This window comes from Terrapene carolina, unplaced genomic scaffold, assembly GCF_002925995.2.
Source record: "Terrapene carolina triunguis isolate 2854851 unplaced genomic scaffold, T_m_triunguis-2.0 Scaffold742, whole genome shotgun sequence".
NCBI lineage: Eukaryota > Metazoa > Chordata > Testudines > Emydidae > Terrapene > Terrapene triunguis.
In genome coordinates this window covers 676,075-703,319 of record NW_020665093.1, presented here as the reverse complement: position 1 = coordinate 703,319, position 27,245 = coordinate 676,075, and the positions used below count along the sequence as shown (strand labels likewise).

Here is a 27,245-nt window from a genome sequence, read left to right as displayed (position 1 = left end):
CTGAAAGGAGTCTGTCCCACATGTTTCAGAGGAAGATGAAAGGACTCAACTACACCATAGCCTTAACCACATCACAGCTATATGACACAGTTATATATGCTGGAACAGGCTTATTTGATTTGATTTGCATGTGCATATGATGATGTCCTTTTCACATTGCAAACAAAAGAACCCACTGGTTACCAGCTTCTGTGATCTAATAGTTTATACTGTGGAGATATCATGACGATACTACACTGCAAATATGAAATATCAGAATACAAATGCCCATGACTGGATTGTGTCAAGTCACACAACGAAGCATCGGCAAACCCCTTGTAGTTCAAACCCCTATAATGAACCTATCCAAATGTACCATGGGCAAAAGATTTTTTTTTTTATTCCATCTAGTGATCCATTCATTTCCTGTAGCAGGAGGTATAACCTTTAGTTATTACTCAAGTTTGTTTAAATGTTGTTGCTATTGTGCTTTAAAGCATCAATATAAAAAGGTCTGATCTCTATATAAACAACACCATTTGTCTCAAGCAATAAGGAGTTGTACAGATAAACAGTACAATGCATTAAAAACTTTATTTTTTATTTGCATCCCTAAAAGTCCCCTTGCTTCTATATTAAGGCATGAGACAAATAAATACCATTCATTATTTTATACATCATCACATTTGCTCCTCTTCTTTCTAAACTAGATCCCAGTATTATATATTTCTTTTCAGATGAAAGCCTTTTACTAATAATTTTACATTGCTCACGTCTCTATTACTTTTATTCAGATGGTGACCAAAACTGAAGGTAGTAATAAAAATGAAAATACACCACTGATTTATATAATGCCATTTCTCTAATCCCTTAATATTTTGTAATATTTTATTTACTTTATTGACTATCCTCTGTACTTATGGTCCAGTCCAACTCCCTTGAAAGCCATTGGAAAAGCTCCTGTTAATTTCCATGAACATTGGTTCAGGCTCTTACACCTCTAGGAAAAAAACAAGCATTGCAGAGATGCTCTAAATGTTAGTATAAAACTGACATAACATCCAACAATTTATAATCGGATTGGGGTCAAGTCAAACTTAGAAAGTGCAAGAGGGGGAAAAAATCACTTAGGTTCAACAAACAGTGAAACTTGATGTTGTTATAGTTCCTTTATCATCAGTAGGTGGTAAACAACATTAAATAAGTAGTCCACGAATTTCAGGGTACACAGACCTCCTCAAATATGTAATGTGACTAATTAATTTACAGCCTACCATTGTAACTGAAAAAGTTTCTGCTCATATCATTAACAAATTAGTACAGTTTGAGATGATTAGCAGAACCTTAAGGTTGAATAATCATAGCCATTTACCTATAACTATGTAATTTTTCTCTTTTACAAAATTATTCTGTTTTTAAAAACATCAACCCAGGAGAATTAAAAAAAAAAAAAAAAAAACCTTACATTATACGTAACATAGGAGATGAAAGCCTTTAGTGCATGTCACACAAAATGAGGAAATAAAAATGTTTTCAATATCAGTTTATCAGAGAAGTCATTTTAATTATATAATTACTGAAGATTTGTAAAGGTTTACACAAACTCCATAATTGGGCATAAGACATCACATCCTCTAGTTATATACACAACGATCTGGTCTGAGTAACATTCCTTGCTCTGACCAATGTGTGTGGTGGTGGGGACATAGAGAAGGAGGAAGGAAAAGAAGAGAGGGGAGAAATGGAGAATTTAAAATACTTCATTTTAAATTCTTTACTTCATTTTTATACAGTTTAGTGTTTTTATGCAATCAAAACATAATGTATCTCCATTGTGAATATATCTTGCTTCTAATGTAACATCCCAGATACTCAGAAACAAAAGACATTCAGCTGACAATGAAACCTTTTTTTTTATTTTAAAAAGACATTTGTACATCTAAAACGGCATCACAGGTCAGTTCCCTTTATCAGGCGAGAGGTGTGACAGCCAATGCATAAAAAATTGAAATCCAATCCACCAGAGAAGACGTGCAAAATGTCTCCTTCAATCCCACCCCAATATCTCCTTTAAAATATACCCCCTGAAAATACTGTACACACACAAACCAGCTAATTAATATGGCAACAGTTAGAAAGCTAAGTGATTAAGGAACCATTCTCCATTCAAAAAACAAAAACAAACAAACAAACACAAAAAACACCTCGGCTCCAGCGTTTCTGCTACAGTCTCCATTAGAGGCGGAATCCCACCTCGGTGAATTCTCAGCCCTTTTAGACAATGGTGCTGCCCTGATTAGGTTCAAATTGACAACATTTTTGCACTAGGCCCTGGACCAACATACAGACAAAAAACAACCAGGGTTCAGATGCATTTGGTCGGCACCTACCGTTTCCCACCCCGGATCCTGACACTAGCTTTTCTCAGGAGGGACAAACGTGGTGAGGGGATATCGGGTGAAGGGAGAGAAGAGTTGCGAGGTGGAGGTAAATAAATGGCCGATGTGTTACACTGAAATGCTTCGCTGTAATGGGTCCCCCTCCCCCTTCGGGGCTGTGTAACCAAAGCACTGAATCCAAACTGCGCAGCAAACATTGTGCGGCTCAGGAGACTGGGAAGAGGCAGAGAGAGAGGAGCCGCGGCGGCTACCGCTGTCTCCCCGAGACACCATTTAAACGATGGGGGTGGAGAAGAGGAGACGGTGTCAACACAAGTTACTCGGTTACCCCGGCAGCCTGGTTATTATCGCCCCATGTCCCCAGGCACAGCGGATCCCCCTCGGCCCAGGGGACTAGTCCCTCACCCTGCATCTCGGGGGTCGCTGTGCCCTGCCTCCTCCCAGCACTAGCGGATCGCCCACAGACCTCAATGAGGGGCTCCCCCGGGGAGAAGGGGGAGCAGCTGCCGCCCCCGCATCGGGGAGGAGGGCGAGACCCTCCCCGGAACCGGGGGAAGAGCCGAGCCCCCCCCCCGCCGCTCGGCTGCAGGGCCCAGCAGCCCTAGCTGGGGCAGAGCCCAAGCCAAACAAAGCGCGGCCTGAGCAGGAGCCAAGGGTGAAGCAGCCTGGGCTTTTCCTGGCGGTGCATGGCCGGGCGACGCGGGGAGGGGAACTGCACCACCCCGGCCTCCCCTTTCTCCTCGGGCAGGGCCCCTCCGCGCCGCGGCCAGGCTCGCTTACCCCGTTCCCCGGCGGCGGCTGCGTTGTTTCTCTCCTGCTGCTGCTGCACCGGGCGCGGCCTGGACACTCGCCTGGGTCTCCTGTTGGCGGCTCGGACCGAGTTCATTTGCCGGCTCGTGTGGGTGGCGGAAGAGGAGGGGGGGTTGATCCTCCGACAAACGGTGCCTCTTCGGGGGGGGGGGATAGGGGAGCCCCGGGGGTGGCCGCTTCACGGCGGCGGCGGGGGGGGTGTCTCCAGTTGCGGGTCCCGCCGCTGCTGCCGTCTCCTCCCCGGCTCGCTATGGAGGAACAGGGGCCGCCTGGGTCTCCCGAGCGCTCGCTATGGGGGATGTTCGCTCCGCTCCCCCCCTCCCCAGCCCCCCCAAAAACCCTCTCTTAAAGGAGCCCCGCAATCCTCAAGACCGTCGCTGCTCCGTGGCAGGAGGAGCCATTGACACTGCCTGAGACACTCAGTGAGAGGCAGCCACTCGCGGCCGCTCTCTGCCAATCAGCACCTCCCACACAGAGAGGAGGCAGTCTCGCAGCCAATCACATAGCAGCTTTCATCATAGCCAAAGTAGGGAGGGAGTTCTGGGGTGAGCGGGGTGGGGTGGCTGGAGGCAGAAGCAGGATATAAGCCAAGGGTTTGGGACACACACCCCATAGGGGAGGTAGGAGGGGTTGTGGGGGGTAGAAGAGGGGGCCGGGTGGCAGCTATTGGGGCTCAGTGTTTATGGGGGGAGTTCCGTACAGACACTGTGAGAGAAGAGGCCTAGAAGTGTTTGGCGGAAGCGGAATATAAGGGCTTGGATTATAAAGGACGATGCTTTGGGGAGAGGAGGAGAAAGGGGGCTTTTGCAGGGGAGTTGAAAGCAGTAATGGTTTGTTCACAAGGGTTACAAAAGCCTTTCTTAGTGGAAGCAGAACGGGTTCTTGAATGACTGGTGGTAACAGCAGCAATATCGATGAAAGGATCATAGATGTGTGTGCCTCTGGAAGAAGAGGGTGGAAGAGAGGGGTGAATAGGGTGACCAGATAGCAAGTGTGAAAAATCAGGACGGGGGTGGGGGGTAATAGGAGCCTATATAAGAAAAAGCCCCCAAAATCGGGACTGTCCCTATAAAATCGGGACATCTGGTCACCCTAGGGGTGAAGGTTTTGCATTTAAGAAGGAAGGCTAGATGCATTTCTTTGTGGGAGGAGGAAAAATGTAGAGTGGAAATAATAATAGTGTAGGTATAGCTGGTGATCTCATGGAGAGAAGTGATTAATCAATTCCTGGAGCAACAAAGTGTAGAGAGCAGCTATTTAAGCAGCTTGGGTTTATGTGAATTGTCAGAGAGCAGGTTAAGATTCCAGTTGCATCTGAGCTGAAGTCTCTACAGAGTCTGCTATTTTTGGTAGCAATGTGGAGCAGCAACAAAAGAGGAAGCGTGGTGGGAGAGTAAGCGTTCAGAACCTTCAGTTAATGTAATGTATTAAATGGTAGATAGGGAGACATGAAATGATTGACTGAAATGCCTTGTTGTGTGTATTGTGTGCCCTGGTAACTTTGTTAGATGTGTACTTGGCCTCAATGGCTTGGGGTGGGGGTTTCCTTGGTTTCCACTCAATGCCTACTTATTGCCGGATTCTGTTCAGCAACTCTTCCATCCCGGCAATGTATATCTCCCTCTTCCAAATTCTCACTTGTATTATCTTTTGCTAAATATAACAATATATTATTGGTCTTGTTCCAGTGTTTCAGACCTACACTTCTTTTAAATAATCACTGCTTGTCATGGCTGGTAGTCAACAGGGGACTTTAGACCAGAAACCAGTGAAATGAGTTACATTTATTTTTCTTTTGTATAAGATACACATATCCTGTGGAAATGGTAGCAATACAAGGAAAATCATTTGCTGTCTCCAAAGTTACTCCCTTAAGACTATGGCCTCAATCCTGCAAGTACGCATGCTTAAGTATAAACACTTGAGTTATTTCTGTTTACTCAGGTCCTGATCCTGCAAAGCCTTCAACTATTTTATGTCTGAGCTTCAATAACAAACACTTGTTAGCTATGCCAAGTGTAAGCAAATAGTTACTGAAGACTAAAAGCATGCCAGGCTGAAGGTAAATTTGTTCTAGGTGAACAAATGGAGATCGCATAGGCTCTAGGAAACAACAGTTATTCTAAAAAACTCAAATCTGAATTCAAAGAATTTTTCTCTTGGTGTGTTTCAGGTTTAGCCTAATATAATGGTAAAATTTAATTAAACATCTTTGTGTTACAACAAGATACCATCTATTGAGCAGTATACTGTGGCTTGTACCATTTTGTTGCCTTGAGAAATGGTCAAGAAATCAGTACAGTGGAGTTGCTTCATAAGCGCATTTAACTTACGTGATTTTAACTATACGCGCTTGGCAAAACAAAAACAAAAAAAGAGAAAAATAACAATTTAAATACTGTACCTGTAGTGCGGGCGATTCCGCCTGCCATTCCACTCAATGAGCATTTGACTATATGCGATTTTCGCCTTACGCTCTGACTTCAGAATCTAACCCCCGCGTAAGATGCGACTCCCCTGTATAGTTTTTCCTCTTGCCTGAAAAGAGAATTCTAACTCTGCCCCTTCCACTGAAAGTAGAGAGATGAGAAATAAATTACATTATTTTATTTGTAGAAAGATAACTTTATTTGTAGGAAGAGAAAAGAACTTTCACTCAGAATTATTGCCAATTTCTTATTTGAGTCTAGTCCACTTTGTCCATTCCAAAAAGGCTCTGAGTGCCAGCATGATTATAATTTCACTGTTCTCAGAAGAAAAAATTCTTTGTAACAAAAGTGTGCTTTCGTTTGGACCTTGATCTAGTCTGCAGAATTTTACCAAATTTAAATCTTGGTTGTAAGGCTTCTGAGAAATTTTTTAAATGCTCTTCTTTAAATAATCATTTGAATACTCTTGCTTTTATAATCACTTGGTTCTAAAACTCAAATGACAATATAAGGTACAAACATAACTTCTGCAAACTTGCAAATCTTTAAATACAATATTTAATTTTATAGATGTACTTCTATCTAACTGCTTTTTCCTTTAAACCTAGCTCTAAGCTGTGAAATCTTAGTGCCCCAGCTCGTTATTTAAAATTCTTCATTACCAGTATCCTCCTTTACTTTTAGTGCATTGGTTTTAAGTAGGCCCTACCAAATTCATGGCCATAAAAAAATGCTTCACCGACTGAAATCTGGTCTCTCCGCGTGAAATCTGGTCTCTCCCCATGAAATCTGATCTTTTGTGTGCTTTTACCCTATACTATGCAGATTTCACAGGGGAGACTGGTGTTTCTCAAATTGGGGTCCTGACCCAAAAGGGAGTTGCAGGGGAGTCGCAAGGTTATTTTAAGGGTGTCACAGTATTGCCAACCTTACTTTTGTGCTGCCTTCACAGCTGGGCAGCCAGAGAGTGGCAGCTGCTGACCAAGGACCCAGCTCTGAAGGCATCAGTGCAGAAGTAAGGGTGGCAATATCATTCCATGCCATCCTTACTTCTACGCTTCTGCTGGTGGCAGCTCTGGCCACCCAGCTCTGCTGGCAGTTCCGCCGCCAGCAGCAGCGGAGAAGTAAGAGTAGCAGTACTGCAAACCCCCCTACAATATCCTTGTTTCCCCCCTCAACTCCTTTTTGGGTCAGGACCCCTACAATTAGAACATCATGAAATTTCAGATTTAAATATCTGAAATCACTATATTTACAATGTTTAAAATCCTATGACTGTGAAATTGACCAAAATGAACCATGAATTTGGTAGGGCCCTACTTTTAAGATTTGGACATGAGTTGCTGAAAGGCAACCTCCAGATCTATGATCTAATTTTGCCAGAACTAAATCAATCTGTCTGAAGGTCCAAATTCATAGGCTAGCATAGAACTTTAGTGAAAAAGCTTAGAGGCAAATCAGGGTGGACACTTAGGATACTTTTTTCAAATGAGGATCTCAAATATTGATGATGTGTTGGTCATGCTGAGAACTGGAGCCTTTGACCAGTGTTGGGGGTACTTGACAAAACTTAGTTATAAGCCATTTCAGTATACATTATGGCCTATGGATTTTTGTTACAAGCTGTGTGTGTGTGTGTGTGTGTGTGTGTGTGTGAAATCAAGTGGTTTGGTTTGGTGGTGAGGAGAATGAGAACTGAATGTGGGAGTGAACTGTGCTAGAGTCACATTCTGGGAGGGGGATAAAACAAGCTTGTACAGAAACTCATGTTGCTAAGCAATTTTTACACTTTATAAGATACCTAAATAAATTCCTGGCCAAAAAAACCTTAACATTAAATTAAGATAGTAAACATTCATCAGTGACTTAAAGGAAAAAAGAATAAGAATACTATAGTTTCTCCAGAATAACAGTAAAGCTTAGGCTGAATTTTTTTTGTTTAAAGATCACATTTTTAACACACCCAAACATTAGAAAGCTTGGAAATTTACAGTTAATTTAACCAAAACAACCTTAACTTTAGCTGTATCTCTTCTAATAACAAAACTTGGAATCTACCCTATCCTCTAGCAATGGCCATCTTTATTGAATCTGTGGCTCTGAAAACTGAGATGTGATCTTAAACAAGTTTTGTTCAGAGATCGACCATACCCTACTGTAGCATTAAACCAAAGTGAACCTGTCTTTGCATGGGTTTAGTTACATCTCCCTCCTTTCTTGCAGTCACTGGAAAAATACTTCTATTATTGTATTACAATAAGGTCTAGAGACCCCCAACTGACTATACTAACTGCTGTAAAAACACATAGGTCATATCTATGCTAGAAGTGCTTCGCCAGTATATTTTATGGGCAAAGCATTTCTAGGCATGTCTAAGCTACAGAGTTTGTGTAGGCATAGCTATGCCAGCATAGCTCCCTAGTGTGGCCACTGACCCAAAGAGTTTTTCTGCTGGTGTAGGATCACCACCTCCCCAAATGATAATAGTACTTTTCTGTCAGCATTACTGCAAGTACACTGGGGTTTTTATCAGAATAGCTATGTCAGTCAGGGGTGAGGCATTTTCCCCCACGCCCTTGACCAATGAAACTTGTATATCAGCATTGCTATAAGTGTGGATGCAGCTATACCAGCAAACATATGCTTTTGATTGTATAGCTTGTTCCCGCCCCCGCTGCTCTCATGTGAAATTAGCTGTACTGGCAAAAGCATACTTTGTTAGCATAACTGTGTCTATGCTAGGAGCTTGTGACTGGCATAGCTGTACCAGCAAAAATTCTAACTCATTGCACCCCCAACTGACATAGCTATGCTGGCGAATGTTTGTAATGTTGACTTGTCTATAGTAAGATGGTCCTTGCCCCCAAACTGCTTAGTCCAAATAGGCAAGGCAGAAAAAGGGTGGGAAAGGAAATGTCCACCAAAGTGACCACCATCAAGGCAGTCATTTGAGACAACCTCCCCCAAAACGCAAAGGATTTCAAATGGAAATTCATATTTTTTAAACTTGTGATAGTGCTTGTACTGTGCTCTAACAGCAGACACATTAGACTCTACCCCTCATATTATACTGAGGTATACAAGCCAGTTTTGACAGGTTGTGGGAAAACAAGTCAAAAATCCAGATAATTCCTAGCTATAGGAAAGCCTGTGGAAGGGGGTCTGGGGAGATAGCGTTCCCCTTACAGATTTTTCGCTAGCGTCTTCTGTTGAGGGAGTGTGGAGTTTGCCCCCCTCCTGACAAAAGCAGGGGGGATAGACCCCCCTCAAATCTCATGAACACAATAAGATTCACTAATGCTACTGTAGTTTTGATGTAGCTTTGCAAGGTTGTCTGCACAGTGACTGCTGTCTCTCTACTGTCTTCAGCATAGCTCCAGTGCAAAATTTCTTCCGAGTTAGACAGGACCAGCAGCAGAAATATAAGTAATTGAAAGTGGTTCCAAACACTGTGTTCCTCCCCAAGCAACCTGTTTTATTTTGTTCCTCTCTGTTACACTTCTGTTTTCAAGTGTTATTTTGATTCTTTATGCAAGAGAGATGGAATGTTGGAACTGGAAGGCTCTGTGACAGTTGTGAGAGTGGCAAGATAAAGAGAAAATGTCTTGTTAGTTCTTGAATCTATTCTAGGAGTAGTTTGATGGAAGAACCTTCACAGTGTCCTACCTCGTGTCCCTGTCCCCATTCCCCTCTTATGGATTCTCAAGAGACAACACTCTCTCCCAAGATAGCTTTGAATCCCAGTGATGCTACTGGGATTATAAAAAATGATTAAAAGTGTAGTTTTGATTACAAGTTAAGTTCAGCAATCATTTCCATCACGATTTGTTACTTTTTTGCAGTTGGTCTAGGAAGTCCGTTATAAATATTTAAAAAAATATATTATTATGCTTAGGCTTCTACTAACCTTTTCTTAGGGCAGAACCTAAGAAGAGAAACCAGATTTTGTTATGATGTTCATATGAACACATACCATTTGTTTAACAATGTGTTTGAAGTTTTTTTCTCTTTTTTTTCTTATTTCAGAAGCCAAGAGTATGTAGTAACAGCAGAAGACTCCCCTAAAGACTACACTCCAACGCCAGGTAAAAATTGACTTGCAATGATTTAGGAAAATAGATAGGTTTTCAGGCAAGTTACAGGAATAATAAATTGTCAAAATTTTGTTCAGCGGGAGTGGAAAGGTTTACATGTACTGAGATCAAAAGTTCTTTTCCTTTCATGAACATAGGAGGCAACTGGGGAAAGGAGTTGCCAAAACAAAGACAAACCAAACCAACTACATATAAAGAGTGAAGTACTACTTTTCCAGAGGCACAGGATTCAGCTAATTCTAGATATGACTAGCAATATGAAGGAAAGGATGATCTTAGCTGCACCTGGAAGATGCACTCTGAGGGTGAAAAAATAATTCAGTAGCCCATGTTCACTCAGCCCAAAGATCCTCTTGATAGAAGATTTCTAGTCAAAATGACTGAATGGCCTCAGAACAATGTTGGAAATGACAATCTTTCATACTAGGCAGTATAGCTTCATGGATAAAGGACTGGATTGGGACTCAGGAGACCTGGATTCTATTCCTGGTTCTGCCACAGGCTTATTGGGAAAGTCATTTCACCTTTCTGGATATCACTTGTAACATGGAGATGATGATGCTGACCTCCTTTGTAAAGCACTTTGAGAGCTACTGATTATAGGAGCTGACTCCATGGGTGTTCCTGAGCTGGCGCATCCACGGGAAAAAAAAATAGTGGGTGCTTAGCACCCACTGGCAGCCCTTCCCCCCAACACCTCCCTCCCGCTGGCAGCCTCCCCATCAGCTTCTCCCCCTCCCTCCCAGCACCTCCTGCCCACTGCAGATCAGCTGTTCAGCGGCGTGCAGGAGGTGCCAGGGGGAGGAGCAAGGGCAGGGTGTGCTCGGGGAGGGGGGTGGAGTTGGGGGCAGGGTCTGGGGCAGGGGTCAAGCATCCCCTGGCAACTTAGAAAGATGGCCCCTCTGCTACTGATGAAAAACGCTACACAAGGATTGGGTATTGATACATCACTGGTTCAAATCCAGCTAAGGTCAATAGTAGTAGCAAAACAGCCACTATTTGAAGGCTGTTTGGTGGTCTTTGTGAAACAAGCCACCTAAGTTGCCTATAATTAAATGTTTATAATATAAACAAAAGAGAAAAAAAGACATTGAATTAACAAGCATTTCAGCCATCAACATTCATGCTTTGCTGGACTACTGTATCCCTTTCTGCATAAAGAGATTTGCAACAGCTGCTATCACTTACTATGTTTTAGACAGCACAAAGGACATTCTGAGCACTATCACAAATTTAAAAAATATGCATTTCCATTTGAAATCCTTTGTGTTTTTGGGAAAGTTGTCTTAAATGACTGCCTTGATTGTGGTCACTTGTGAGTGCAAGGACACATGGGGACAGAGGCAGATGTGCCTGACTGAATGGGAGAGGCTAGGGGTTAGCCAGAATCTGCATGGGGGAAGCTCCCTAACGATCCCTGCCTGCCCCCCAAAAAACCCTGTCTGTACTTTTTCCTCACCCATATCCAACAACCCTCCAAGTTCACATCCAGGCTCCTTCCCAGCCATTTCTTCCCTCTCCCTCAGCTCCTCTGTTACCCCTGACTCCCCCAAGCCTTTGCACTGCTTCTAAAGGTGCAGGAAATACAGTTCTGTATTGTAGTTTAAACAAATTATTACTCAGTTCTGTATTAATATGCCTAGCAAGGAGTCTATTTGTCAAAAAACATTTGTTGCCTGTATTGTTACAGGCATATTTGCTGACAGGTATTTTTAAATAAATGACCAAAAATAATTGAAACTGTTGTGATTATATTGTTATTTTGACAAATAAAATATGCAGACTTTTGCAGAATTTTAAAATCTTGTGTGCAGAATTTTTAATTTTTTGGTGCAGAATTCCCCCAGGAGTAATATTCTCAGATAATCTCAACTGAGAAGGCAGTCCATTCCTTTGAGCTCAAAAAGCAAAATATCCTATTGGGAAAGAAGCGGGAAGGATGTAAAATAAAGTGACTTATCAAGAAACCATAGGTTACTGTCTTATTTGTATTCTAATCTCATTGCTCTGGTGTAAGTCAACTTGGGACTTTTACATTAGAAGATAATTCCTTATACTTGCACTCAGGAATTTGAGCTTTTCTCATTTTACAAAAGGAAGTTATAAGGAAAGAAAAGACTACTAGTATAAGGTGGTCTGAATGAGGATTTTAATGCTATCAAGGGTGCAAACATGTTGTCTATTAGAGAAGATTGTCTTTTAATGTTCTGGGGTGGGAGAGAATGCACTATCCATAATATGCTTTGCATGTCTGCAGAGAATTTATTAAAGCCATGTGAAGACACCAGATAGCATTCTGTCATGAATCACCATTTTACTTAATTTATTTAATCCAAACTGTAAATTTGGGGCACAAAAAATCTGAAATCTAGGATGAATGGTGCAAGAGCTAGAGAATGTCATATAATTTCATGCAACTGTAGACACCTGTGTTATGAAACCAGACTTCTACTATCTTCTCAGGAAAAACAATTAAAATTGTGGATCAAAGATAAGAATGCAAAGCTAAAACTGTAGTTTGTCCCTGCCAGCAGGTAGGGGATCTTGGGGGACAACTACTGCACCGGTGGAGTGCAAAATAAACTTTATTAAGAAAATGCAAAACCAGGGAAAATTCAATAGTGAGGGGTATGGGGTTTGTAAAAGTAGACAATTGGGGAGGGGTTTCTTTTAGTAAATAGGATAGGGGGTTTCAATAGTGGGGTACAATACAGTTGGTAACCAATTACATTTATACTTCAGTGTTAACAGGTAGCTAACAATTTCTATGTAAAGAGTGTGTCACAGCAGCATATAACCAACTAACAGTATGGGTAAAATGTGTTAAATAACCAACAACTTCAGGTAAAAATGTGTCACAGTGGTGCAAATGTAAAATGTGAGGTGTGTTAGAGAGAAAAAGGGGTAACCAATGGGGTTTTATGCTAGACTTCAGTAATACAATTGAGGTTTGGCAGCAGTGGGAACGGGGTGAGCACGTGGTGGAGGGAGATTTAAACTCAGGGAGACACAGAGAGCAGACAGGCTGCAAGTTTAAACAGCAGAGAGACAATTTTACAGAACACAGCAAAATCTTATCTATGATTTAACTTAACCAAGACTACACAAATTAGCAAGTAACAAAACACAATGCAACAATTCTTTAAGCCTAACTTACAGAGTACAATGCAAGCAATTTTCTAAACCTAACTTAACCACAGCTATGCAAAATGAAATTACAATTTATCTAGACTAAAGGCTAAATCTAACCTAATGGGTGCACCTTATACTAGGGGTAGTTTTAGAGGGCAGACTGGTGTGTGCCCAGGATACAGCTCCAAGAGGGGGAGGGGGATTAACTAGTGGTGGCTGCAGCAGTGGGATGGCTGCAAGCTGGCAGCCCAGGATACAGTCCAGGAAGGCACAGGCTTATTTCTAGCAGCAAAGGCACTGCGGAGCAAGAAACAGATTACAGATACAGACCAAGGAGTTAGCTTGGGTCTGCCTGCTGGGGGAAAGAAAGTCAGCAGCTAAAACAAGGGTGGTGTGCAAGAGGTTTTTCCTTACCAATCCCCAAAGCAGCAGCAGGAACAGCAGTTTCAACATCAGAGGACACAGAGAGGACTCGATTCACTTACAATAATCAGGAGATCTCCAGGCACAAATTCATTGTTCGTGGGAGGTGAGTTTAAAAACGGGGGTACGCTCAAAAACAAAGACCCCTAGCTGATCAGACCAGGTGGCAAAGCAAGGACCTTCTCCCGGGGGTCTGATCAGAAAATGTCTGGTTTTATAGGCAAACTCAGGCAGTTTCCCACCAGTAACTTTGATTGGTTCCCCTTAATCCAGGGGAGGAGAGAAGGCAGGGAAACTGCAGGTAGGCACAGGACATGCCTGGGCAAGTTCTGAGTCACAGGTATGACTCAGATGCTCAGCTATGTGGCCACTTTAGGTCTTGCATACCTGGGCACAGCACCCTACACTGAGGCGGGTCCTGAACAAAGAAGCTAGACAAAGGAGCGAAAAGCCCCCCCCTTTCTGAGCAGAGCAATGGCTCCAGTCAGTCTGCACAAGCCATTTTCATGAACAGGGCCAGGCTGTGACTTTGGTTAGTTCCATGGCCGGGGGGGCGGCCACACAGCACAAACAGAACAGCAGGGGGACAGCTGGAACATACATAGTTGTAAGCTAAAAAATGAAAAAGTGGTGATTTTTTTTGTTTGTGCATGGCTGGTTTGTTTTTTAATACACCACAATTAGTATTGTGAAGACTTTTCCTGGGTGTTTCAGTAAGCTTATTTTGATGGGATATGATCCAATCCCAATATGTCAAGGGTAGTCTTTTGGTTGATGTTAGTGGGAGTTGGATTAGGCCTGTCAGGGTTCCCTCCTCACTCTGAACTTTAGGGTACAGACGTGGGGACCGGCGTGAAGACCCCCTAAGATTATTTCTACCAGCTGAGATTAAAAACGCCCCTATTCCTTGGATTAAGTAACGCTGCCACCACCAGGTGATTTAAACAAACATTTAGGGAGGGCCACTTGGAGCCCTGCCTTCCCCAAATATCCCCCCAAGCCTCTACACTCCCTTTTCTGGGCAGGTTTGAGAATAATCCTCCAAGCCCCTACACCCCCTTTCCTGGGGAGGCTTGAGAATATATCTCACCAATTGGTACAGGTGAACACAGACCCAAACCCTTGGATCTTAAAACAATGAAAAATCAATCAGGTTCTTAACAGAAGAATTTTAATTTAAGAAAAGGTAAAGGAATCACCTCTATAAAATCGGGATGGTAAGTACTTTACAGAATAACAAAAGACTCAAGAACAAAGAGGATCTCCCCTCTAGGCAAAACCTTAAAGTTACAAAACCAGAGACAAACCTCCCTCCTCCTACAAAGGAAATCACAAGCCAAAATAAAAGTAAGCTAACGCATTTCCTTATTATTACTTACTAATTCTAACTGAGTTGGATTGCTTGCCTTCTTGATCTGTCTCCGGCAAGCACACAGAACAGACAGACAAAGAACAGACAAAACAAAGCCTTTTCCCCCTCCCCAGATTTGAAAGTATCTTGTCCCCTTATTGGTCCTTTTGGTCAGGTGCCAGCTAGGTTACCTGAGCTTCTTAACTCTTTACAAGTAAAAGGATTTTGTACCTCTGGCCAGGAGGGATTTTATAGTACTATATACAGAAAGGTGGTTACCCTTCCCTTTATATTTATGACAAGGCCTATGGCCTCTGAAGTCAATTAAAATTCTCCTGTTAACTTGAAAGGGAGTTGGATCAGCCCTACTTTAATTGCTGGTTTAAAAGGAGGCAAGTTCTTGGCCGTGCATGTAGTCACGGATGCTGAAAAAAGAACCCTTATATATTCAATGACAAAAAAACTACATTACAGCAGAGTTAAGGTAGGGTGGTGGTACATTGTCCCTTTTGCAGAATGTTGAGTTGAGCAAGGCTCAAACTTCTGAAGACTAAGAAATGCACAGTTATGATTGCCCATGCAATCTTACCTCTGTCCTCTTTCGGCTATGCCCCCTTATCACCTTTACTCTGCCAGCCCCACAGCTTCTGAAATGTACAAACTCTTCACCTCCTTTTACAACCCATTCATTCTAATCCACAGCCCTATTCATCTAACAGGCCCGTCTTGACAAAGCCTTGGCTGGGATGATTTAGTTGGTGTTGGTCCTGCTTTGAGCAGAGGATTGGACTAGATGACCTCCTGAGGTCTCTTCCAAACCTAATATTCTATGAGAGATGGTGGCTCGGTAACATGGGCAGCCCATACTGTGAGGCAGGAGACGATCTCCTCATGTTACCTCCTCCATTTCTTCCTTTCCAGTGTGGGCAGCCAGCGTTGTGGGGGAGTCTGGACTCAGCTCAGCTTCTATCTTTCTTTCCACTCACATCATGCTCCTTTTCCACCCCACACTGCACTCCTCACACTGGGATCTGCACCTCCAAGTACAGGTTGTTGTTTGGTAGCAACGAGTAGACATTTAGGCAGTTGTACATATCACATCCTATGCTTTGCATACAGAGCCAGTCAGTATGCAAACCAATTAGTTGGGTCCCACCAGCCTTAATTCAGCACACCTACCCCTGACCTCTTCACTGCATTCCCCACTCCAACAAGCCCCCCTCCAACTCACGTCCCTGATGTCTTCACTCCTTGCTATATAAACATTTCTGTTGCCATAACTTCCCCCTTTCCTCTAACACCCCTCATGTTCAGTTTCTGGAGTCAGGTTTCAGAGTGGTAGCTGTGTTAGTCTGTATCAGCAAAAACAACGAGGAGTCCTTGTGGCACCTTAGAGACTAACAAATGCATTTGGGCATAAGCTTTTGTGGGCTAAAACCCACTTCATCGGATGCATGGAGTGGAAAATACAGGAGCAGGTATAAATACATCAGAAGATGGGAGTTGTCTTACCAAGTGTGAGGTCAGTCTAACAAGACAATTCAATTAACAGTAGGATACCAAGGGAGGAAAAATAACTTTTGTAGTGGTAATGAGAGTGGCCCATTTCAAACAGTTGACAAGAAGGTGTGAGTAACAATAGGGGGAAATTACACCTCTATCCCGATATAACGCGACCCGATATAACATGAATTCGGATATAACATGGTAAAGCAGTGCTCTGGGGGGGGGGCGGGGCTGCGCACTCCAGTGGATCAAAGCAAGTTTGATATAAGCTGTTTCACCTATAACGTGGTAAGATTTTTTTGGCTCCCGAGGACAGTGTTATATTGCGGTAGAGGTGTAGTATGGGGGAGTATTTTATTTTTTTTAGTTTCTGGAGTGTATTTCAGAAGGGAGGGAGGAGGGAGTTTTTAGACAGGCTGGTGAGAGAAATCACAGACAGTGTTTCTTGTTCCAAAATACTGCCAGTTTTATGACTGAAAGAAAGTTCCTCTGTCCAATAGATACCCCCTTACTCTGCCCATCTCTGAGGTGTCAGCATAGGGGTGTCAAACCTCTGTAGATGGGTAGGGGTCCCGAGGTATTGGTGCATATATCTGGGCAGGGAGCAGGGCTCAGATACTACTGGGGAGGAGGGAGCCCCTCCCAGCTCATTTGGCTCAGACCTTCCTCACAACTTGGCTCATGTGAGGGGGGCAGGGAGGAGGGGTCAGATCATCACAGATGACCAGAGAGCCCCTGGAGGCTGGTACACGTGTGGGGGCAGGGAGTAGGCCTCAGGGACCCCCAGATCCCAGCTCACATAGGGGAAATAAGAAGAAGGGCTCAGACCCCCTCCCACACACCAATAGGCAAGCCCCCTCCAGAAACTGGGTCACATGGGGGGGTAGGGATGGGGGTCACACCTCTGTAGATGAGCTCCAGTGGTGGCAGATCATGACACAAATGGAAGGGGAATGTGGGCCTGATAGGCACCCCTGCCTCTATTCTCCCCCAGGCCTCCATCACTGAGTCCCACATCCCTCTTCCCAGTGTCCCACTGCTATAATCCCTGTTTCCCATGCCTCCCTCATATGAGCCCACAACCTCTTTCTCCTCTCCATGACTCCACTCCCCTCCCTACAGCCCCAAACCCCTCTCCTCCTATTCCCCCTACTTCTCTGCCCCCTAATGCCCCTCCCAGGAAGCATTCATGTATGTAAATTCCCCTCAAAATAAAATTGCCACCCAGAGCTCAGGAATTGCAGCAATCTCCAGCCACTCAGTCCAAAACTCCTTTTGTCTTAGGTGGGGGCCAGTGATTAGCTTATCCTTAGTTATGTTAATCCTAATGAAGTTTGTGATTCAGCTGATCCTTAGTACCTCTCAGCTTAATAGTGAAATACAGTAGAAGAAAATTGGGTTGGGGGGAAGTCTATAACTCATGAACTCTTGGTCAAGTGACCCCAAATCTGGATCACTAACACCACTCTGTGCCCCCCAATGAGGCACATCACATTTCAAAGCAATCTGAGTAACCATTCAGATTTTAGAGCACTTAGATGAGTCAAAATTTAAAGCCTATAAAATAGTGGGAATGGCATTTTTCTGTATTGGTGCATGTACAGTGGAAAAGATATATATTTCTTAAATACTGTTCTCAATTTGGGTCCCCAAAAGATTTAGCGGGTGCCATGCATTACCTTAGGTAAAATTTGACAGATTGAAACCATTTTGACCTACATCACAGCAATAATTTGGTCTCTAGCTCTATGCAAAAAACCAAACCAACTACCTACAAACTTTTTGAAAAATGGCTATGTTGGTGGGATTATATCTCCAGAACCTCTAGCTCAAATGACCCCAAATTTGGCTCACTAACCCTATGTTGCACCCAGTTGAGGCACGGCAAATTTCAGAGGAATCCAACTGAGAACGTCCATTTTAGAGGACTTAGAAGAGTCAATCTGCCTGAGTAATGAATGCAGTACAAGGCATATTATTTATGGTTGTTCAAGGGGCTTCCATAAAATTCTTGTGTTAAAGAACCTAAGACTTAAAACAGAAGTTGTGACACAAGCTTAATTTTAGTGCTGTCATGCCACTACCAAATTGTTTTTCCACACGTTCCTAAATGGTTGACATCTTATTGTAAGCATTGGAGCCACCTCATAATCACAGCAAAATCTTGAATAAAACTTGAGCTTGAATACTAAAATGTGAAAAAGGCAGGAAAGTCTCAGCAAAGGTGACCACACCAGCCTGAACTCCTTGCATGAGCATCATAACGTGGGTTTTTGTTATAAAACCACCCATTTTTCTCCTTTGCTGCACCTTATTTCAGGATGACAGATATAGTTTACTAGTAAATTGGCATCTCCAGGCCACATCCTGAGGGTAGGCATCAGTAAGGAGTTGGGTAGACATAGAGGGTGGTAATTAGACTGTATTGGGAAGGTGGCTAGATGTTGAAGAGTTCATCAATCAGTAGATGCAGAAATAGAGGAACAACTGAAACCCACATTGTGACAGATATAAAGGTTGTCTCTGGTCTGCATTTGGGAGCGGAGTTGATACCAGTATGGGATCCAGCCCATATATGACGGATAGGTGGAAGTATACAGGGCAGAATTAAGATTGGTGAGAACTTCCTGACACTTTTCTTCTCTTGGATCGTACCCTTTTTTGCTTTGGTGAATATTCTTGTTTGGTTTTCTAGAAACAGATGGAAGTATTTTTTAAAATACTTTTTAATATGGTAGCTGAATATAAAAAGCATAAAACTTCATTGTATAATTTGCCTAGCGATTAGAACTGAAGTGAAATAACTTCTGGCATTACGTTCACAGGTTGGTAACAATGTCTTAAATACTAACTCTCTTTTTACATATAGATATGTTATGTGTTTCGAACTAGCTTCAATATATCATGCTAAACAGCGAAAACAAACTTCTAGCAGGGCATGGTGGAAATGCTGCACAGTGATAAACTTAACCTTCTTGATACATATGTTTTGTAAGTGCAATTTATATATATATACACATTATTTATATGCTGAATATTTATTTATACATGTTTAATTCAGCTGTAGCTTTCTTATCAGTACCAAAAATAATCCTGTTCAATGGTTAAAGAGCTATTTACTAATTTATTAAAAATATACAACCTTAACCTGTAACTACTAACATCTATTAAATTGCTTTTATTTCACATTATTCATATTAACAATCTGCATTTCAGATGTGGAAAAACAACACTCTAATGCTTTCATTTTTTTCTCTTCAAATAGCTATTAAGTGGAAGATGGTTAAAAATCCTGCTGTATCTATATAAATCTGGTGTTCTCAATTAATTTGCATCAAAAGGTGTGAGGTGGGGAGAAGGGGATAGGTTTTATCTGACCAGGATGGGGATGCATCTCAAATAAATGAACGTGGGGACGGGCGAAATGGTACATAATAGTAGGTTTATACTGATCATTAAATCATAGTGGGTGAATCCAGGCCCTGTGGAAATCAATGGCAAAATTCTTATTGACATCAGTGGAACCATGATTTCACCCAGTATTTAAAGATGACAGGACTGCAGACTGTATCAAGGTGCTATAGGGAAAAAAAGTATTAAAATGCTATTAAATTAATGCCTTGCCTGGTAATTTGTCTGCTAAATAAGAAATATGGGAGAAATGAGATGGGTGAGGTAATATCACCATGATGACCTTGCTATCTGCCTCAAATGTCTATAAGATCATGTCCAACTCTCAGATATCCATCCCAAACACATCACCAAATTCATCCTTTTCAACCTCACCCATAACAACTTTACATTTAACTTTGTCCAAAACATGGGAACAGCTATGGGATGTTGTGAAAGCCAAGATTATAACAGAGTTCAAAAAGAACTAGATAAATTCATGGAGGATAAGTCCATCAATTAGCCAGGATCGGCAGGGATGGTGTTCCTAGCCTCTGTTTGCCAGAAGCTGGGAATGGGTGACAGGTGATGGATCACTTGATGATTACCTGCTCTGTTCATTCCCTCTGGGGCACCTGGCATTGGCCAGTGTCGGAAGACAGGATACCGGGCTAGATGGACCTTTGGTCTGACCCAATATGGCCGGTCATATGTTCCCCAATATGTCAACCTCTTCAGAAGCTGACTTGAGAAAGAATTGCTGGAAAAATGCACCACAAAACTGATGACATACCTGCAATACATTGATAATATTTTCATCCCCTGGACAGACTACCTTCACTCCCTCACAGATTTCCACCACAACTTCAACAACCACCGCATATCCATCAAACTCTTTCTAGAACACTCCCACACTAGCATCAACTTTCTGGATGCCACAATCAGCTTCAGCAATGGAACCCTACAGACAGCTGTATACAAGAAACCCACGGATCACCACACTTAGCTCCACAGATCCAGTAACCACCCAGATACACTAAGAACTCTAATCTACAGCCAGGCACTCAGACACCACAAAAATTGCTCTGAGTAGAAAGTTCGGGATACACAACTTAACATACTTAAAACTGCCTTCACCAAACATGGACACTCCACCAGAGAAGTAGATCGCATTATGGAACAGGCCACTCAAATACCCCAAAAGAACCTGCTTCTATTAAAAAAAACTCCAAATCCTTAAGTGACAACTAGAGGTGTGCAGTCACTGTCACCCCACTCAGGAACCCATACAGGGTATCATCAAGCAATTACAACCTATACTTGATGGGGACTGCATCCTGAAAGAAATCTTTTCTGAACTCCCTCTCCTGGCCTTCAAACAATCCTCCAACCTCACCAAGCTCATCATCAGAGGTAAGCCCCCCACAGACCAGGACACATCAATTCAAAGTGGCACCAGACCCTGCCATAACAACAGATGCAAAACCTGTAGACATATCTTCACTGCTACAATTATTATTACTCCCCACAATACTCTTTGTGACATCCATGGGGTCCTATACATGCCTATCACAACATGGTGAACCTAATCCTGTGCATCAAATGCACCAATAACAACTGCGTGGGTGAAACCAAACAAATACTACACTCTTGAGTGAACTCACAGAAAAATTATAAAAGACAAAAACACCCTATCACCCAGAGGCAAACACTTTTCACAAAGGGGATCACTCCATCGCTGACTTCTCAGTCCTCATCCTCAAAGGAAACCTGCACAACACTTTCAAAAGATGACCCTGGGAACTTAAATTCATAACGCTGCTATACAATAAAAATCATAGACTCAACAAAGACATTGGTTTTATTGTTTCATTGCAACGATTTGTAACCTACTAACTTTCCTTTGTCTTATGACTGAAGATGTTAATTACCCACTTCATTTTAAGAGGTAGCCCACAACATATCTTAACCCCTTATGCTTAACAATCTGTCCCACCTTGTTTTTAGCCGTGACAATCTGGTTATCTTTTCCCGTCTTTCTAGACCTGAAGAAGAGATCTGCGAAGCTCGAAACTTCTCTTTTATTCCAACAGCAGTGGGTCCAATAAAATATATTACCTTACCCATCTTGTCCCTCATATCCTGGGACCAACAGACTACAATAACACTGCAAACAAATAAGAAAAATGTGGGTTACCTATTAGATTTCTTATAAATTAATTTGTTCTCTGTAACATCACTCAAGTAGGGTCTTTTATACCCTACAGTTATTATTCATGCAATTGGAACTTTGCCTGAGTAGGGAATGCAGTGCAGGTCTATTATTTGTGGTTGTTGAAGGGGCTTCCATAAGATTCTTGTGTGTAAATGAACCCAGGATCAAACAAAACTATTGTCCATAATAGGATTGTACCTCTAGTATAGGGGTGGGCAAACTACAGCCTGCGGGATGGATCCGGCCCACCAGCCATTTTAAGCCGGCCCTCGAGCTCTCGCTGGGGAGCGGAGTCTGGGGCTTGCCCCCCTCCGCCATTCCAGCCGGGGAGCAAGGTCAGGGACTGCTCAACGCGGCTCCCGGAAGCCGCGGTATGGCCCTCCCTCCAGCTCCTACATGCTCCAATGGCCCCCTCTGATGCTCCAACGGAAAAGGGACATGCCACTGCTTTCGGGAGCTGCTTGAGGTAAGCGCTGCCTGGAGCCTGCACCCCTGAGCCTCTCCCCACACCCCAATCCCCTGCCCCAACCCTGATCCCTCTCCCGCCCTCTGAACCTCTTGATCCCAGCCCGGAACACCCTCCTGCACCCAAAACCCCTCATCCCCACCCCAGAGCCCGCATCCCCAGCCAGAGCCTGCACCCCTTCCTGCACCCCAACCCCCTGCCCCAGCCCTGATCCCCTCCTGCCCTTTGAACCCCTTGGTTCTAGCCGAGATCCCCTCCTGTACCCCAAACTCCTCCCCCAGCCCTCACCCCCCCGCACCCTACTCCCCTGTCCCAGCCTGCACCCTATACTCCTGCACCCTGAACTCCTCATTTCTGGCCCCACCCTGGAGCCCTCACCCCCAACCAGAGCCCTCACCCCCTCCCGCACCCCAACACCAATTTTGTGAGCATTCATGGTCCACCATACAATTTCTATTCCCAGATGTGGCCCTTGGGCCAAAAAGTTTGCTCACTCCTGCTCTAGTAGCTACAACCATGATACAGATTACCCTCCTCTCCAAGGAGTTGCTTGCATAGAACTCAAGACAAAAATTCTCTGCTCACACTGATCCTTGAAACCTTTGTGACAGACCCAGACCAGTGGGGTACAGGAGTCTGGTAGAGGGCAAATATACTGGTCACTGGATGAGTAGTTTTCTGTTCCCTGAGTGACCAGAGAAGGGGCTGCACTAGAGTAATCAGGAACCTGCTAGAACCAGTTAAGGCAGGCAGGCTAATTAGGACACCTGGAGCCAATTAAGAAGAAGCTGCTAGAATCAATTAAGGCAGGCTAATCAGGGCACCTGGGTTTTAAAAGGAGCTCACTTCAGTTTGTGGGGCAAGTGTGAGAAGCTGGGAGCAAGAGGCGCAAGAAGCTGAGAGTGAGAGGGTGTGCTGCTGGAGGACTGAGGAGCACAAGCGTTATCAGACACCAGGAGGAAGGTACCATGGTGAGAATAAGGAAGGTGTTTGGAGGAGGCCATGGGGAAGTAGCCCAGGGAGTTGTAGCTGTCATGCAGCAGTTAAAGGAGGCACTATAGATCGCTGTAGTCCACAGGGCCCTGGGCTGGAACCCGGAGTAGAGGGCGGGCCCGGGTTCCCCCCAAACCTCCCAATTGACCTGGACAGTGGGTTCTTCCAGAGGGGAAGGTCTCTGGGCTGTTCCCCCAACCCACATGGTAAAATCTCTGAGGCAGGAAAATCCGCCAATAAGCACAGGACCCACCAAGATAGAGGAGGAACTTTGTCACACCTTGTTAAAACTGGCACACTAGAAATTCCAAAGATACAAATTCTAGTCAAAAGACTAAATGTTAGTTCTAATTATGTACTATAGCTTTTTTCCTTTGGTAAAAAGAAACCTTTTCAAATGCATTTATACTGTGCAATTCATATCATACCAAGAATCATACAGTTAAAACTCAGAACAATGTTTTGATGACATAACTCCTACACTTTGTACATCTTTAAATCTGTAGATACGTTCAAGGTAGTAGTTAATAACAAATCTTAAATAAGGCACATTGGTTTAGGGTTTTTGTTAATTACAGTGACTCATAGTAATAACATGAGTCCTCAAAATGACCTCTCTAGATAACCTCACACTTACACTGAAAGCCCTAAAAAAAGTACTTCTTCCCTAAAGAAGGAAGTATACATATGTTTTTGTCAACTTGGCCTCAAAATACAAGTGGTGTTTTAAAAGTGTCTGATTAAGACAACAAAGATCAGAAAGATGTCTGGCAAGATGTGTTATGCAATAGATCTCAATAGCAGGAATTGACCTGTTTTGACTGCAGTAACAAAAGAGTACTATATATAACTTGTACTAATCTTTACTAATCACCTATGTCTTAATATCTCAAGTCCTCAATATTTTGTTGTAGAGGGACAGAGGGAGTGAGGGAGAAGACAGTTCAGATGCATATGCATGAAATGTGAATCAACAGCAGTATAAGGTCTGTACTAACTGTTGAACTGTTGTGAACATTCATGTGATCTAATCATTGAAGTAATGTATGAAATATAAGCAAATGTGTGTTGCTTCTACAGTTCATTAATGAAATAAAACAATTAATATGAAATACTTATTAAAATTACTCCACATTAAATAGTGTACTGTTAATAGCCACTCATCCATAGCCAGTATTACCAACTCCTAGTGTTCAAAATTAATGAGTCAACCAAAAAAATCAAGATTGGTTTAAAACTCATAATATAATATTAATAAATAATAAATGTGGGGTTCTTTTTATTTAGCTTTTGGTTCCTTTGGGATACACTCAGCCCATGTTTTCAGGCTTTTCACCACAACCACAGGAGTTAGAATCTTACTTTTTTTTTTTTTTTAAATGAAAACTGAGATTTTCTTGTATTGACATGGCTCCAGGAACTGGAACTTTAGAAAAAACATTAAATAGCACAAGACTTGCCACCAACTCTTCTGTGAATTCAGAATTTGCCTTTCTAGTTGGAGTCGGTGTCAAAAAGAAAGAAAATCAGCATCCCAGTACATGGTATTCTTGTTTGTTTGGGCAGACAGGTTACTGATAGTCACTCTGAGGAGTAGAGGGGCTAGCTATCTTTTTAGATACTTAGAAATGTTAATTTAACCTCTTCATAGTCTCATTAGTATTCTTTATTTTCCAAAATCTTATCTTTGTATCACTTGTTTTTCCATCCAAATTATGATTCCATGTGACTCAATGAGTGATGCTGCCTTATAATGCCACTTATCTAGTCCTTGCTATTAACTACATATGATTTACATTCAGTCTTTCAATTTTTTTCCATGTAAATAATATTAACCTCTGTAATCCACTTCCAATACTTGTTAATGGGATATTTGTCCAGTACAAAACTAAGGAGTGTTCAAGTGAAAAATTGAGTGTAAAAATCTCCTTCCTGAATGTTACATGCCCACAGAACAAGTCAGAGAAGAAAATCAACAGAAATATTTTCAGGTATCTAAAAGGGTGTCATAAGGAGGAGGGAGAAAACTTGTTCACCTTAGCCTCTGAGGATAGAACAAGAAGCAATGGGCTTAAACTGCAGCAAGGGAGGTCTAGGTTGGACATTAGGAAAAAGTTCCTAACTGTCAGGGTGGTTAAACACTGGAATAAATTGCCTAGGGAGGTTGTGGAATCTCCATCTCTGGAGATATTTAAGAGTAGGTTAGATAAATGTCTATCAGGGATGGTCTAGACAGTATTTGGTCCTGCCATGCGGGCAGGGGACTGGACTCAATGACCTCTCAAGGTCCCTTCCAGTCCTAGGATCTATGAATCTATATGTTCACTATAAAAATTGTCTTGCAAAGATGATGAATGCTGTATCTTAAATCACTATTGTACAGTGATGGAATGTGTTAATTTTTTTTCACTCTATGTTGCTTTATGATTTGTGACATAGTGTAGTGTGTTTGGTTTTTTAAGTGATGCATCCTGTTTACTTGATCTGCATTACTACTATAATTGTTATAGTGCTGACAACTTTAATTTGTTATTATTACTCAACAATAGGTCTGATTCTTTTACTTATGTGTGTGCAAGACCTCTGAATTCAGTGGACCTGCTCCTGATTCTCACTGATGGGAGAAGAGAATTAGGTCCATTACATTTTTCTTACATCAAGTGAGCTGTTTCAGTATGCTAATTTTTTTTAAATAAAATATATTTTTAAAAATAAAGTTTTGGGATATTTGGAGTTTTTCTAAAACCCCAGTTCCTGATTCATGTGAGAATCTCAGCTTTCATTTAAACAAAATAGGTTTCTAGCCCTCATGGTTATCGAGAAAAGTTGGAAAGCATGAAGGGAATGCTCAAAAACCAGAAGGGAAACACAAAAAACCTCAATTTTAAGACTAATTTTTAAGTCAGTCATGATTTTTGGGGGCCTGACTCATTTTTAATGTTTAAGGTTAGTGGTATTGAGTTCATATTCAATTAATTTTAAATCTAAAGCTGTATTTGCTTAATCATCTGTGCTTAATTTGCAAGCAAATATATTAATTGTTTGGAAAAAAAATGAAAGACTTGGAGAAATACAGCTGCAAAATGACTATGAAATCTCTAGTAAGGGTTTTAATAAAAGATAATACTTTCATACTTTAAAAAATAGAAATAATAGAAAACTTTACTCAAATCTCCCTATACAAGAATATTGGGTATTCTGAAATGTTTCAAAGGGGAGGAGTTATTTAAAATTGACCTGCTTTGAAAAATTCCCTTATCAAGTTGTCCCCTTCCTTTTCTCTCCCCTCAACCTCTGCCATTTTCTAAGGAGATTATACATAATCTCTCAAATCTTCCCCTATTTAAATCACTGTCTGTATCAGGATGATTATAGTGACTTTGGTATTACTGTGAGGCCAAGAAAATGTTAGGATTAAGTATGGAGAAGGAAGAATACACAGCATCAGACCAAAAAGACTCCAGATGTTTTTTTGATTAACTGAACACCATGTACAGTCCACAATCTAATGGTACCACCCAATTTGGAATGCAGATGAGTCACTGCAGCTAACCGATCATGGACAAATTCTGAAAAGGTGATCTGAACACTTTAATAAGGTTCTGAATTGGCTGTCCACCTCATCAGCAGCACTTCATAATCCTGAATAACTTCCAATTCAAGACCAACTTTCAATTCCACTGAACATATCTGACGTATGGGAAGCTGCATGCAGTATTGTTGTAGCCCTGTTGGTCCCAGGATATTAGAGAGACAAGGTAGGTGAGGTAGTATCTTTTATTGGACCAACTTCTGTTAGTGAGAGAAACAAGACCTGTGTAAACTCGAAAGTTTGTCTCTTTCACCAACAGAAGTATGTAAAGCTGTCAAGCAAATGACAAACAGCAAAGCAGCAGGTCCAGATGGTATTCCTGTTGAGATCTTCAAATGTGGGGACCATGAGCTGATTAGGAAGTTCACTGGTCTCTACTTGGGGAACAGGAGGCTGTGCCACAGGAACTTAAAGTTGGCAACATTATCCATCTTTACAAAAGGAAAGGCAATCACGCTTCTTGTGA

General features: G+C 42.3%; 1 protein-coding gene across 3 annotated transcripts in view; it reads right to left on the bottom strand.

The window, feature by feature from the left end:
- FBXO11 (F-box protein 11) overlaps positions 1-3,379 on the bottom strand; it is a 186,149-nt gene extending 182,770 nt beyond the window's left edge. For 2 of the 3 annotated variants that reach the window (XM_026660254.2, XM_026660255.2), the window contains exon 1: positions 3,159-3,379. In XM_026660254.2, the coding sequence (XP_026516039.1) occupies positions 3,159-3,264 (106 nt within the window). In that variant the 5' untranslated portion in view covers positions 3,265-3,379. Of the gene's footprint in view, positions 1-2,369; positions 2,430-3,158 lie in introns of those variants that run through there. The other variant, XM_026660256.2, reaches the window with a different exon arrangement.
- Positions 3,380-27,245: the final 23,866 nt, after the last annotated feature.